Source organism: Daktulosphaira vitifoliae, unplaced genomic scaffold (genome assembly GCF_025091365.1).
Source record: "Daktulosphaira vitifoliae isolate Bord-2020 unplaced genomic scaffold, ASM2509136v1 Scaffold_2, whole genome shotgun sequence".
Classification (NCBI taxonomy): domain Eukaryota; kingdom Metazoa; phylum Arthropoda; class Insecta; order Hemiptera; family Phylloxeridae; genus Daktulosphaira; species Daktulosphaira vitifoliae.
In genome coordinates this window covers 22265996-22279253 of record NW_026099573.1, presented here as the reverse complement: position 1 = coordinate 22279253, position 13258 = coordinate 22265996, and the positions used below count along the sequence as shown (strand labels likewise).

At 23.9% G+C, this 13258-nt stretch overlaps 1 protein-coding gene across 1 annotated transcript; it reads right to left on the bottom strand.

Moving 5' to 3' along the window:
* Positions 1-1043: 1043 nt before the first annotated feature.
* On the bottom strand, positions 1044-13214 carry LOC126899586 (uncharacterized). The gene is made up of 7 exons (XM_050674631.1): positions 11525-13214; positions 6661-6770; positions 5281-5364; positions 4934-5044; positions 3219-3338; positions 2964-3077; positions 1044-1198 (listed from the first exon to the last, which is right to left on the bottom strand). The coding sequence occupies exons 1-7, from the start codon at positions 11604-11606 to the stop codon at positions 1127-1129; spliced, it is 693 nt and encodes a 230-aa protein (XP_050530588.1). The 5' UTR covers positions 11607-13214; the 3' UTR covers positions 1044-1126.
* Positions 13215-13258: the final 44 nt, after the last annotated feature.

The following is a 13258-nucleotide window of genomic DNA, read 5'->3' as shown; positions in this document are numbered from 1 at the left end:
GTTTTAGGTAACCATAGAAAATTTTACTTTATTTTTAAAAATAGTGATTTTTAAATGTTGTTGTTTTTAGCTATGAGTGTTAATAATATCTGTAAATACCATAATTTACAACTTTCTATAGTAAAAAAAGTTTTGTCTTATGAGACTTTATATAACAATAAGTGTAAAACTACTATAATATGATCTATATATACGTTTTCTTCTTCTTCCTCACCTTAATCCCAACTACTTGGGGTCGGCCAATATACAGGGTGATTTTTTTATCATAACCTACTCAATTACTTGCAGAATATATATAACATTTTTTTTTTTTTTTGGGTTTTCTTTAGTTACACATTATTTTTTAATTATTAACTATTTAAAACTTTATGTTCATCTCTTACGCCTTGTAAGGGTGTCAACTTTGTTTTTTAAATGGGAATTTTTTGGAACGCCATTTATTATTAAATTCAAAATTCAAAATATGTGTTCCCATTTAAAAAAACAAAGTTGACACCCTTACCAGGCATAAGGGATGAACTTAAAAAGTATTACATAGTTAATAATTCAAGAATAATGTGTAACTAAAGATAACAAAAAAAAAAAAAATGTTTAAATTATTATTAATCTGTAAGTAATTGAGTGGGTTATGATAAAAAAATCACTCTGTATATGTTTTCTTAAAAACAATATTTTTAGATTCTTTTTACAAAATAGATTGTAGATAAAATAAATTGCCACACATTTAACTATGCATACCTGCTTATAAATTATATTAAAGTATTTTTATAAAATTAAACGAGATAAAGAAAAACAAATAATATATTAAAGTTTATAAATATATATTAAACTTAAATATTCTAAATTATTTATAGTAGTTAGATTAGCATTTATGATATCATAAGAAATTAAACATTTTTTAACATTAACAAAGTCGCTGGATTTAACTTTTCTAATCTACTCAACCAATAAAGTAAAACAATAATGTCTATAACAACTGAATGTTAATATTCCCACAAAATATTTAAAAATAAAATACTTCTGAAAGGTAAAAAAACATCGAATTCAAAAATAAAATTTTATTTTTACTCAATGATAACATGTTAGATAGATATGCACAATATATTTTATACGAAATATTGAATGTTTAATCTTCAATAAATGCTTCATTTAAATGATCAACTACCGGAAAGCTTATATCACTGAAATCTTCAACAAACTGAAAAAATCAATTTTAAGTATATTAAGAAAACTAGATTTTATATTAAGATATTATTAATAAATAAAATAAATAAATATTGTATTTTCTCAAATTAGTAGGTATTTATAAAATATTAAGAATATAATGAATTATATTTCAATTACGGTCATGGCATCAAAAAGAAACAAAGCCCAAAAAAATATTTTTTTCGTGAACTATAAATCTTAAAACTGAACCACTAGTTGTGCAATTGAACTAGTATTGCACAGAAAAATGTAATAAGATCATTAGGCCTACTTAACACACAGGTGGCATTTTTTAATTTTTAGATATTTTTATTTAAAATATAATTTAATAAACAAAAAAAACCCAGCACAGGGGGTCGCGGCACAGTGGTAACGTGGCATAATTGGATCAAGTATAATGATATCTGACAGTGATTAAAATCACTATGAAAAAAAACGCTTCGATGCAAATCTTTAGATAGTGTTTAATTTAAAAAAATTGATGGATTATTCCAAAAGCTACATGATCTCCTAGTTCCTTATTAATATCCTGATTAAAATAAAGTATGTCAAATGAAAAAGGGATTATTAAAAAATATTATTTCTCATAAAAAAATTGTGTTGATCCATACACTTTTCAATAAGTTATAGCATTATAAAGTTGAAAATGTAAAATATAAAATCGAGATTTTCACACAAAAATAGCATTCAGTAGCTATTTACACCCTAAAAACAAGTCCAGAGGTCAAATTTTTTTCTTCCATAATAAAGTACATTACATTAGCTTTAATTTAAGATATATATAAAAGTGTCAGACTTTCCGGAACACTTTCAAAAGTTAAGTTGAAAAACTAAATTTTTTGTGAAAAAGTTGTCATTTTAAATCCCCCCTTGTGGGCAGGTGAAGGGACAGATTTATCAAAAAAATATACCAAATGATAGGTAAGGACATCATGCATCTATATAAAAAAAAATTGATTTGTTCATTTTTGAAAAAGTTATGGCAGTTTTAAGTAAAAAGAAACTGTCAAAAATTAGCGATTTTTAAATTTGTAATTTTTTTGGAGGTTTCCCCCATTTACGGTGAACGAGGGAAATTTTTTCAATTTTTGAAGGTAATGTCTTTGACTAGATACGATCTGTGATCTTTTGACGTATCGTTGAAAGAAATCCATTCGGTGAGAGCTAAGAAAAAGTGGTAACAGACACAAAAATAAGAAATACACATCATAGTAAAACCAATACCTTCTCAGCTTCGCATCGAAGCTAAAACTAAAAAAAATATAAGAAATTATAAAATTATGCAAATTTTCAATTTACTTGAGGCAAAATACTTTGATCCAACCGTCGGGTTATCTTAATAACTTATTTACGAGGTCAGTATAATATTAATTACTTATGTTACTCAATAATAAAAAAACATTTGACTCAAAACTTTTTTTTTTTTGCTATTGAAACGTTTAGAACATTTTGAAACCTTGGGTTTAGTAAATGGTTTTTCATTTTCCTGAAAATTCCCTGTACTCACCTCAATTAACTTTTTAAATTACATAATTAACTGAAAATATCTCATCAATTACAGAAAGGTACTTAAGATTATACTTTTCACTGTATATTCATCATCAAATAATATAAATTTTATTTTCAATTTGTAATGTTATAGAAAAAAATTATTAGTTTAACTCAGTTGCTATTTATCTGTATAATAACCATCCAAAAACACTTACGTTTCTTAATTTAATATAACAAAAAAAAAACAATTAAAAATATATATATACCTCTATTGAATTTTCTCCGCTGTGAATAGAACTTGGTAATGAATCACTTAACTGTGAAATTAAACAACTTGAGTTTTGAATACAATCACAGCACTCGTAATCCGATTCTTCTTTCTAATATTCAAAATTAATGAACCAAGAATATATATTTTTTGTATTTGAAGTAATTTTGTTAAATTTTACTATTACTTTTAAGTTTTACAATGATATAAATAAAAATATGAAAATATAAAAGTAATAGCAAAAAAAACTTACATTTAACATTTTGAGAGACTCGTCAAAATCTTCCGACGTTTTTACTTCGTCGCTACTTTTACTTTCAGGTATACTCAAGTCTATTAGTGAATCATTATTTATTTCTTCAATGAATTTATCCTAGACTCGATAAAAAAATAAACATTGCTTGCTAGTATTAGATATAAAAGTTATAAATTTAAATTAATAAAATTGTATTATATGTTAAAACAATAAAAATGATATTTGTTTCTGAATTTAATATATAAAAATAATTTAAAATGTGCAGTGGCATAACTATGTTTTTTGTTTTGGGGGCTAAAATCCCCAAATTCAGAATATGACTAGCATCAAGATCATATTTAGTTTTTATAAATAATTATAGTAACAATCGAATGGTCTTATACAAAAAGAAACCATTCTTCACTTAAAATTCTACTTATTATTTATCTTATTTAGTCATAATCAGTGTTTGAAATAACGTCTTCTATGAAAGCACGTTCTTATTTGGTGAACATAAACAAAATTAAAATTTTTGACGAATTTAAAAACTTTTTAGGCCGTTCACATAATTAATAATATTACAATTTATACGAACTCAAGACGAAATAGTATATGACTTTGTATAAATAATAATAATGAAATATACCCGTTGTATGATAAGGTACTGTATGAGCTGGCAAAAGGCTTTCTTGTACAGTCGAATGTTGATTTAAAAATCAGGATAGTAAAAAAAGAAGTGTATAAAACAAGTAAACAGTTTAAAATGTCCCATAAGACCAATGTAAGTTTTGAAATAATTAATGTTTAAAACGTAACAAACCTGCTAAATATATGGAGACAGGTAGAACAACACGCAAAGCATTAGTGCATTATTTACCTGATACAAATTGTTAAAATTTACCTAGTATCTTATGAACAATTGCAATTGTAGTGCAATCGATTTGTATATTTATAATTATTTTTTTTGTTTTATAATAAATTCAAATAAAAAACGTGCACATTTTATTACTGTTTCTGACGAAAGAAATGAATAAAACAATAATTTGGAAAATATGAATTGTGTATAATAAATACACTATTTATGTATCTACAATAAATATATAATCTATTTATGTAGCAATTAAAATTGTAATATTTCATTTAAAGGTAAACAGGGCTGTAATAAAGAGGGTATTTGGCGTATAAGATAACTCTAAAATATTTACATGATGAAGATACAAAATTTTTTTAGGGAATTTAGGGTAAGGAAATTTTTTCTAATTTGTATGCCTATAACAAACTCCATAACTATACTAAAAGTAAAATTTTTATATTTTTTTTATAAAGATTTAAATTTGTCTGAATTGAACTATTTATGTTAATTATATAGATTCGTAATAAATTATTTAAAAATACAAAAATATTTTAATAAATATGCATGGGAATGTTTAATTTGACAAAAAAAAATGAATTTGAGTGTAAACGAGTTTATTTTTACACATTAAATGTGAACAGGAACGAGTTCAATTTTTAGTTAATGTTCTGATCACTGGTTATAATTGATATAATTATTAAGATAGTTTTTGTGTCATAACTTAGGGCGATATACAATCAAATACTGACTTAGTTATAATGTGCAAATTAAATAAAAGGACATTTTTAAGCTGTTGTAAATAAAATATCGTTTTTTATTTATTGTTGAATCATTGCTTTTCGCATAACACCATTCACTAGTCAAATTAAAACATGTATACCTGTATTGAATTTTTTTCGCTGACAGTGCTTGGTAATGAATCACTAAACTTGGAACTTGAACAATTTGAGTTTTGAATATAATCACAACACTCATAACTCGAATCTTCTTCCTAGTGTTTAAAATTCATGAAACAAGAATATACAGAGTGTCCCACCGTGATTTACTAATTTGACTATATAAACTAATGTTAAAATTAGTAAATGACGGTGGAACACTCTATATACTCAATATTTATATTTGAAGTAATGTTGCTAAATTTTACTGTTACTTTTATGTTTTAAAGTGAAATAAATCAAAAAAGTATTTCATGAAAAATGGAGATGTATATATAATAGTAAAGCTTACATCAGATATTTTGAGTGACTCGCCACAATCTTTAGTCGTTTTTCCTTTATCTTTGCTATTTGTACCAGCAGGTATACTTAAATCCTAAATTCCATTAAAAAAGTTGACATTAATTTTCTAGTATTAAATATAAAGTATAAATTATATTTATTATTGATATAATTAATAAAATTACATTTTATATCAAGAAGTAAGAGTGATCATGAGCTAAAATTCTATAAGGAGATAAGCAAAAAGAAGTCAATGACAATCAGAATCTTTGCAAGGAAAAAAATGGACACAATTAATGTGCCTTATTTATAGATAAAATTGAAATAATTTTGTGAATTTTAGATACAATAGATTTAAGCATCGTAATTATTAAGTTTCCTTTTTACACTGAAAAAAGCTAAGAAAAATCATCAAATATTTTTTTAACACATAGATCAAAACTTTAAGCAGGCGACCTTTTACCTTAAATACATAATATAAACTGATATTTATGATAAATTACTTCAGAAGAGTTGTATGATTCATTAAGATGTTTCATAATAATTTTTTACAGAAGAACGCAGTGTTGCGCAGTGGGATACCTTATTTACCATTTTGAGTTGAGATTAACTGTGTTGTTACTACTCTCAATAGTATGGTGTGTTATGCTGCTAAAGAAACACAGTTAATATCGAGTTTAATAACATTTATAAGAACATACTGAAACATCACAATATCTTCTACCCAGGTGTCGGATTATAAATTTTTTTCGATTATTTATTACGTTATTCACTGTTATAAAAAGTTTAAATGGGAGTAAACAACTACTTTTTTTGTAAAAGAGATATACTTTTAATGAACGTTTCAAAAAAATTAATTTTTCTTCAAAATAAGAATTATTTTCTAAAATATAAATTGACTTTTCTTATTAGAGACCAAGAAAAAATATGCATTTAATGTATATAATTGTAAAAATTATTTTAAAAAAATAATTCATTATTTTAGCTGGATCAAAAGTTATTAGATTTTTTAAAAAACGTTGTGAACCAATCTATATATTATTTAATTTTTTTTAATGTGCAGGGTAAATTAAATTGTATGTAAATAATTTTTACATAAATATTATTGAACATTTTTAATAAAAAATAATTTTTAATGTTTATAATTGAAAATAATATCATTATACAAATGAAGGAATTAAGAGAGTTAAAAAAAATTCTGGTAACTTAATAGAACGTTTAGTTATTTAATCTTACCTAATAATTTCATTATATGTATAATCTCCCTCATAAAATTATAATACATATCTGTTTTTAAGGACCATACATTTTATCAATGTCAAATTTTATTAGAAATTTTCAATAGTTTTTTTCATCGACATATTTCAAATTAATCGTTTGTTAACTTTACCAATTCAGTGCAAGTTTTGTCCTCATTCAAATTTACAAGTCCATCAAATTTAATTTTCTGTCGGTTAAAAAACTTCCTGAAAATATGTTGACTGCCGTAACGTCGTAGTACTGTAAAATATATTTAAAACTTTATTATTTTTGAGAAAAAAAATTTTTCATTATTAGTTTAAAGAATCTGTTAAAACAAGATATATTAGAAATTTTACCAATACCATAATGTTAATTAATTGGAGTTTATTTATGTTCCGTAACTGCATTAGTAACTCAATTAAAAAATAAATATTTTAATTATTTTCAAAATAATTAAATACAGTTAAAGTTGATAAATTTTTGTTTAGTTATTAAATACTTTTAAATAATTTTAAACTTCCCTAGAAAATATACTGCCGGCCAAAATTATTAGATCACACAATAACTTTAAGATTTTTTTCAAATAAGATTTGATATCTTGTTGGTTTATTAAATATTATTATAATATTAACAAACATGATTGCTGTAGATTCAAAGAAAAAATAATTCACCTGCAAAAAATTATCGACAGAAATTTTAATTCGAATTTCTTTGGTGATCTAATAATTTTGGCCGCCAGTATATAAATGAGTATGAGGGCGTCTTATATTTTATTTCAATCAAAATTTTTACTGCAAATTATAATTTTTTCGCTTCATAGCGTAGTTGAGCAATTATTAGTGATACTCTGTCTTTTAATTATTTGTTTATGTTTTTTTTAATTTAATTAAAACTTTCATAAAATTAGATCAATTAGTGTAACCCTCACTTTTAACTTTGATGCGAAGATGAGAAGTTATTCATTTTACATAAGTTACTCCTACTAGACTTATTTTGCTAATTCATATGTTAAAAGACCACAAATCGTATCTAATCAGTGGGAAATGTCTTAACAAATTACAGTTGTTATAAAACATTCATATGGATATTTCTTTTTATATTGATATAAATGATAAAAAATGGGCTGGATAATTGTGAAATTTTTATCAAAATACATTCAAACATTTGCCTTGTCGATGACATAATTTATTTTTTATATCTAATCATAAATATAACCAAGGCACTATGGCGATTAAAAAATTTTATAAATTTTTTCTTTTCAACTTTTTATAATGTTTCAAAATATCTAACTTCTTTAATCCTACTTTAAATTAAAGTTAATACAATGTACTTTACGATGAAAAATTAAAACTATCTGAATTTTTGATATTCAGGAATTATTGGATATTAAAGCCAAATATCGTACAATTTCGTTAAAAATGTAGAGGTAAGCAATTATTTTACTAATAATGTATAAAGAAATTAATTAAATAAATAAATTTATCGTTAAATACATTTTTTGTACTGCTAATTTAATAAACACATATAAACATAACGTAAAAATTTATTATTAATTATACGCAATAATAATTAAAATATATTTAATAATTTACCTGTTAACAGCAAAGAAAAAAATTTACTCTAACAAAATAATAATATTTTTCTTATATTGTTAATTACTCATAGGCTGATTACGAACACCAGTCAGGTTATGGTTTAACGTAAGTGTGATCTCGCCAATCCTAATTTTTACTGATATTTAGACTGAAGTATATGCTCAAGTTCAGTAACGTATTTTCAAAAAAATCCCGAAGAGCTTTTGAAAATTTTGATTGGAGAGCAAAATAAAAAATTTTTCTTACTTTCCCTTTCATTATAATGTTTTTGAGGACAAGAAAGAAAGATAGACAAATTTATTAAAATTATTTCTCCCCTAAAAAATGTCTAATTGTTTATCTGCTATAGTGTTTGTTACATTTTATTACTATGACTATAGGTTTTGTGTGGGGGAAGGTGTCTTTCTGGAGGTTTTGTCTCAATTCTTTTTGAAGGGTGGCTAACATTATTACGCTTATCCTATAAATTATTTTTAGCATTAAAAGAAAGGGTTTTTTTTTAGAAAAACTTACGCTATCTAACTTATTACCTCATGCTACAATTATAACGCTGGTAAAAAAGTTGCTCAGAAAAAATTTATTTTTCATATCTATATTCGATTTTGAGTATTGGTATCTTTGGTGCCATGTTAACTGTCATTGTGCCATATTTTTGGCGCCCCTATTTAATATATTTTTAAACAAGATACCTCTTAAAAAAAAATGTATTTGTATTTTTTGGAACTCTATTGCATTGACCCCTATTGCCCCTAACATACCCTGGGTACCTTAGTATTAATACATTGTATTTACTCTTTTGAAAATTTTCAGAGGAGAAAATAAATTGATTATATACTACTCATGATTCATTTAAGTTTTTATCTAGAAAATATTTCATTAATTACCTTAAACATAACTTGTTTTAATGTTTATAAGATTACTCATAACAATTAAATATACTGTCAAGTAATTGTAATATGGAGAGAAAATAAATATTTTATCACAAAAACGCTTACTAACAAATTTAATCAAAATAAAATTTAAAAAAAACGGTAGCACAGTGTGGATATGCCACAGTTAGGACAAGTACAGATGCTATCTGACATTGATTAAAATTACTATCATAAGAAATGCTTTGGTGCAAATCTGTAGATAGTGTTTAATTTAAAAAAATTGATGGATTATTAAAATAGCAAATGACTCTTATTTCCTTATTTATATCCTGATTAGTAGTTCTTAGATTTAAAAGTATAATATATGAATAAATATTTATTATAGCAATTAAATTAGTATGAGATTGATACTTAATAATTTAGTATTGCAATTTTTTCGGAAAATTGATCGACAATTATAAAGTAGTTATTATTTTTATAGCAAACATGCAAAATTGTAGGGCTTAACACAAAACTTTTTAGATAATAATTTGTTGTTCATTATGAATAAATGGTCTGCAAAAAATATTCATCAGAGTCAAAAATATACTTTTATTATTCAATTTTTCGTGCTAATTTCAAATCAGAAATTATATTTTTTCTATCACCAATAATTTTTGATATTATAACTAATTAGTTAAATATTACAGGATAAAACTATAAGGAAAATAGTTCTGTATATTTCAATTTTATCATTTATTTAAAAACCAAGAGTTAGAAATTATTAATATTTCTTTTAAAATAATTTATTACGATAAAAAAATAATTAAAAACAAAAAAATTTTTTTTTATTTATTACATTTTGATTTTTAATATGTCAAAAATAGTCAGTACAAAATATAATTTTTAACCTATTTTTTTGGTCTTTTAAAGTTGATTTTTTGTAAGTTTATAATAAAAAAAAAGTTGAATTTGTTACAATAACTTTTAGCTCAACTTCAAGTTTGAAATTTATATTATTATGAGAATTAAAAAAAATAGTATTGTTAAGATGCAGTAAGGAATTTGTATAATTTACTGTATTTACTGTAAATTTATCAGAAAAGCTCAATATTTTTTTTGCTTTTGTATTGTAATAGAACACTTAAATAGAAATGATAGTAATCATTTCTAAGTAACTTTTGGTGTTTAAAAAGATTTTACAATTGAAATATTTAGAACTTAACTAATTTTAATGATTTACTTTAACTAATAAAGCCAATCAAAGTGTTGTTAAAAAAATCTACTCAATTGGGTGTATTATAAAATTTTAATATAATTGAAAATTTGTTCGTTAAATTCAGGTGTAACTAAAAAACAATATTTTTTAGATTTATAATATATATAGCAACATGTTCCCAAAAAATTTGGAATATGATAGACTGATAGTAACACACATAAATAAAGTTAAATCTGTTACTTTTGAGATAGACTGTGCTGACGGGTCTAAATCCTACCCCTTTAGTAGTTCACTAATTAAAGGGATTGGGGCTGACCAGAGTATCCAACGGAAGGACTCAAGAAGAGCTTAAAACGACAAACTCGTCGTCAAAAACATTAGTTAATTTGTGTACTTATTTTGTGTCTACGTCGGGGTACTACTGACGTACGACAATGCATAGTTTTGAACCCCTTATATAAAGGAAAATGGTCAGATTTAAAAAAAAAGTATGTTGAATAAAAGAGGTATATAAATATTCTTTCTCATAAAAAAATTGTATTGATCCATACATTTTTTAAAAAGTTATAGCATTATAAAGTTAAAAATGTAAAATATAAAATCGAGAATTTTAACACAAAAATAGCATACGGTAGCCATTTTCAGCGTAAAGACAAAATAAAATCAGAAAATTTTTTTCTATAATAAAATATATTACATTAGCTTTTATTTAAAATATGTATAAAAGTGTCAGTATTTCCGGAACCCTTTCAAAAGTTAAGTTGAAAAAGTTATCATTTTGAATCCTCCCTTGTGAGCAAGTAAAGGGTCAAATTTATAAAAAAAAATTGTATTGATTCAAACATTTTTTAAAAATTTATGGCAGTTTTATGTAAAAAAAAATTTTCAAAAATTATCAATTTTTAAAATTGTAATTTTTTTGGAGATTTTCACTCATTTACGAGGAACGAGGGAAATTTTTTCAATTTTTGAGGTTAATGTCTTCAACTAGATACGATTTGTGATCTTTTGACGTATCGTTGAAAGAAATCGGTTCAGTGAAATTTAAGAAAAAATGGTAACATACACAAAAAAAAACAAATAGTAAAATTAATACCTTCTCAGCTTCGCATTGAAGCTAAAATCATTTTCACAAAAAATATAATCACAAAGTATTTTTACTAAGATAACATATTTAATAGTAATATATTATTATTCATTATCAAAATTAAACAAGTTATATAAAATATAAATAAATTGTTATCGTTGACTTTTTTTTCATATTGACTAGTGTTAGATAAATGATTTAAATATTAATCAAGATAAATAATACTAAACATTACAATTGAAGTAATAGTATGTACTTACTTAGAACTGTAATGATAAGTATGACTAATGTAACAAAGTAATTATCAATGTAGATCCATAATATTTTATATTCAGAAATCATATTGAATTTTTAATCAATGTAAAAATACAAAATCACTTACAAAAATGCTTATACAGAAATCGAATAATTGAAATAAATTAAATATTAGACTATGTTCAAAAACATCCAAAAGCACTCGTACATTGTGAAAAATTATTCAAAAACTTAAACCATCGAACTATTAACTAAATTCAGATAGCAACCATTTCATAACAAAGCTAATGAGTACTATATTACTTTTATATAAAAAATTCAATTAGTGACTTAAACCATCGTTGCCAATGATTCATCGATGAATAGGTTTTAACAATTTTTCATCGCGCCATTTTTTAATTATTATATTTCATCGAAATTAATTATATTCATATTTGAGCTATTTATATAAATTTTCTTTAACAACAGTATAATTATTGTAAATCATACCCGTTAGCCAAATAATCTAGTGGTCTCATTTTGTAAAAATTATTTTCTTAAATGACCGATAAGACACGTGAATTTGAAAAAACAAGACATAATGGAGCATACATTTTTAATGTTTCGAAAAGGCATTTTAAAATAATTATAGTAATACAATGAAACACCTCCTTTAAACAGTTCTACTATTAGACAAAAATCCTATTTAAACAGAAAAATTCTGTAGTCCTGAGTTTTTTTATTAACCTTTATTAGACGGAAACCTTCTCTTAAAAGAAGTTTTGTCCGCAGCTTTTGTTGAGAGATGGTATCACTGTATATAATAACAAAATTATTATTAATGAAAGTACAGGTTCAAATAGGAGTGACTGGGATAGGCTGAGCTCTTTTAAAAATATTTATCATACCTAAAGTTTTTAATGTAAATGTTTCATGCTCCTTTTCCGAGCAATTTTAAATTACACCTATAATTAATGATATTACTTAATGAGTCTTCTTAAACTATTTGCTTGTAGTTTATTGCGCGTCATACCACCTTATCAATATATAACTATATTGTAGTTAATATTTTACAATATATACACTTAATACGAGCAGAATTTTTATGGTAACTTTGTGGGCGTAATGTGAAATGAATTTTTTAAAGGTCAAAATTAATTTTTATACTTCAAAAATATTATACAAGTCATTTAAAAATAATAAAACAGGTCAATTGTTATTAACAATGAGAACAATAGAAACCCTTTTCCTTACTTACTGAACACCCTATATATTAAAACATTTTTTAATGATTTATGGTGCCTTTGAAAGAAGTTTAAGACTTAACCTGCTCTAGATTTTGTTTAAGGTTAGTTATCGCACAATCTTCAAAAAGAAAAAGAAAAATGCAGTGGTGTGTATACCGACCTTATTGGGGATATAAGAAGGGCATATGTGTACATTACATTTCTACAACCGCCAAAAAAAATATAGCAATTCGTCAATTATGATTAATTAATAACTAAAATTATAAATATAAATACATATTTGAAATAGTACCTATCAAAAAATATATTGGACACGCACCTAATTTTGACTCAATTAATAAATCATAAGAAAATAAATGTTTTATTAGTCCACATCAGCCACATAAACACATTAGTTCAAAAAATATTGTACGAGGAAAACAAATTTTTATTTATTTATGTCGTTATTTCATAAACTGAGAAATAATTCTAAAATAAATATTTTTAGATTTCTAATATTTCTAATATAAATGA

Excerpts from the sequence above, each read along its gene's own strand:
- LOC126899586 (XM_050674631.1), bottom strand. The coding sequence starts at position 11,606 with ATGATTTCTGAATATAAAATATTATGGATCTACATTGATAATTACTTT. Across the intron at positions 3,339-4,933 it reads GCGAAAAAAATTCAATACAG|GATAAATTCATTGAAGAAAT; the intron begins GTATACATGTTT and ends TATCGAGTCTAG. Across the intron at positions 1,199-2,963 it reads GCGGAGAAAATTCAATAGAG|TTTGTTGAAGATTTCAGTGA; the intron begins GTATATATATAT and ends TGATTTTTTCAG.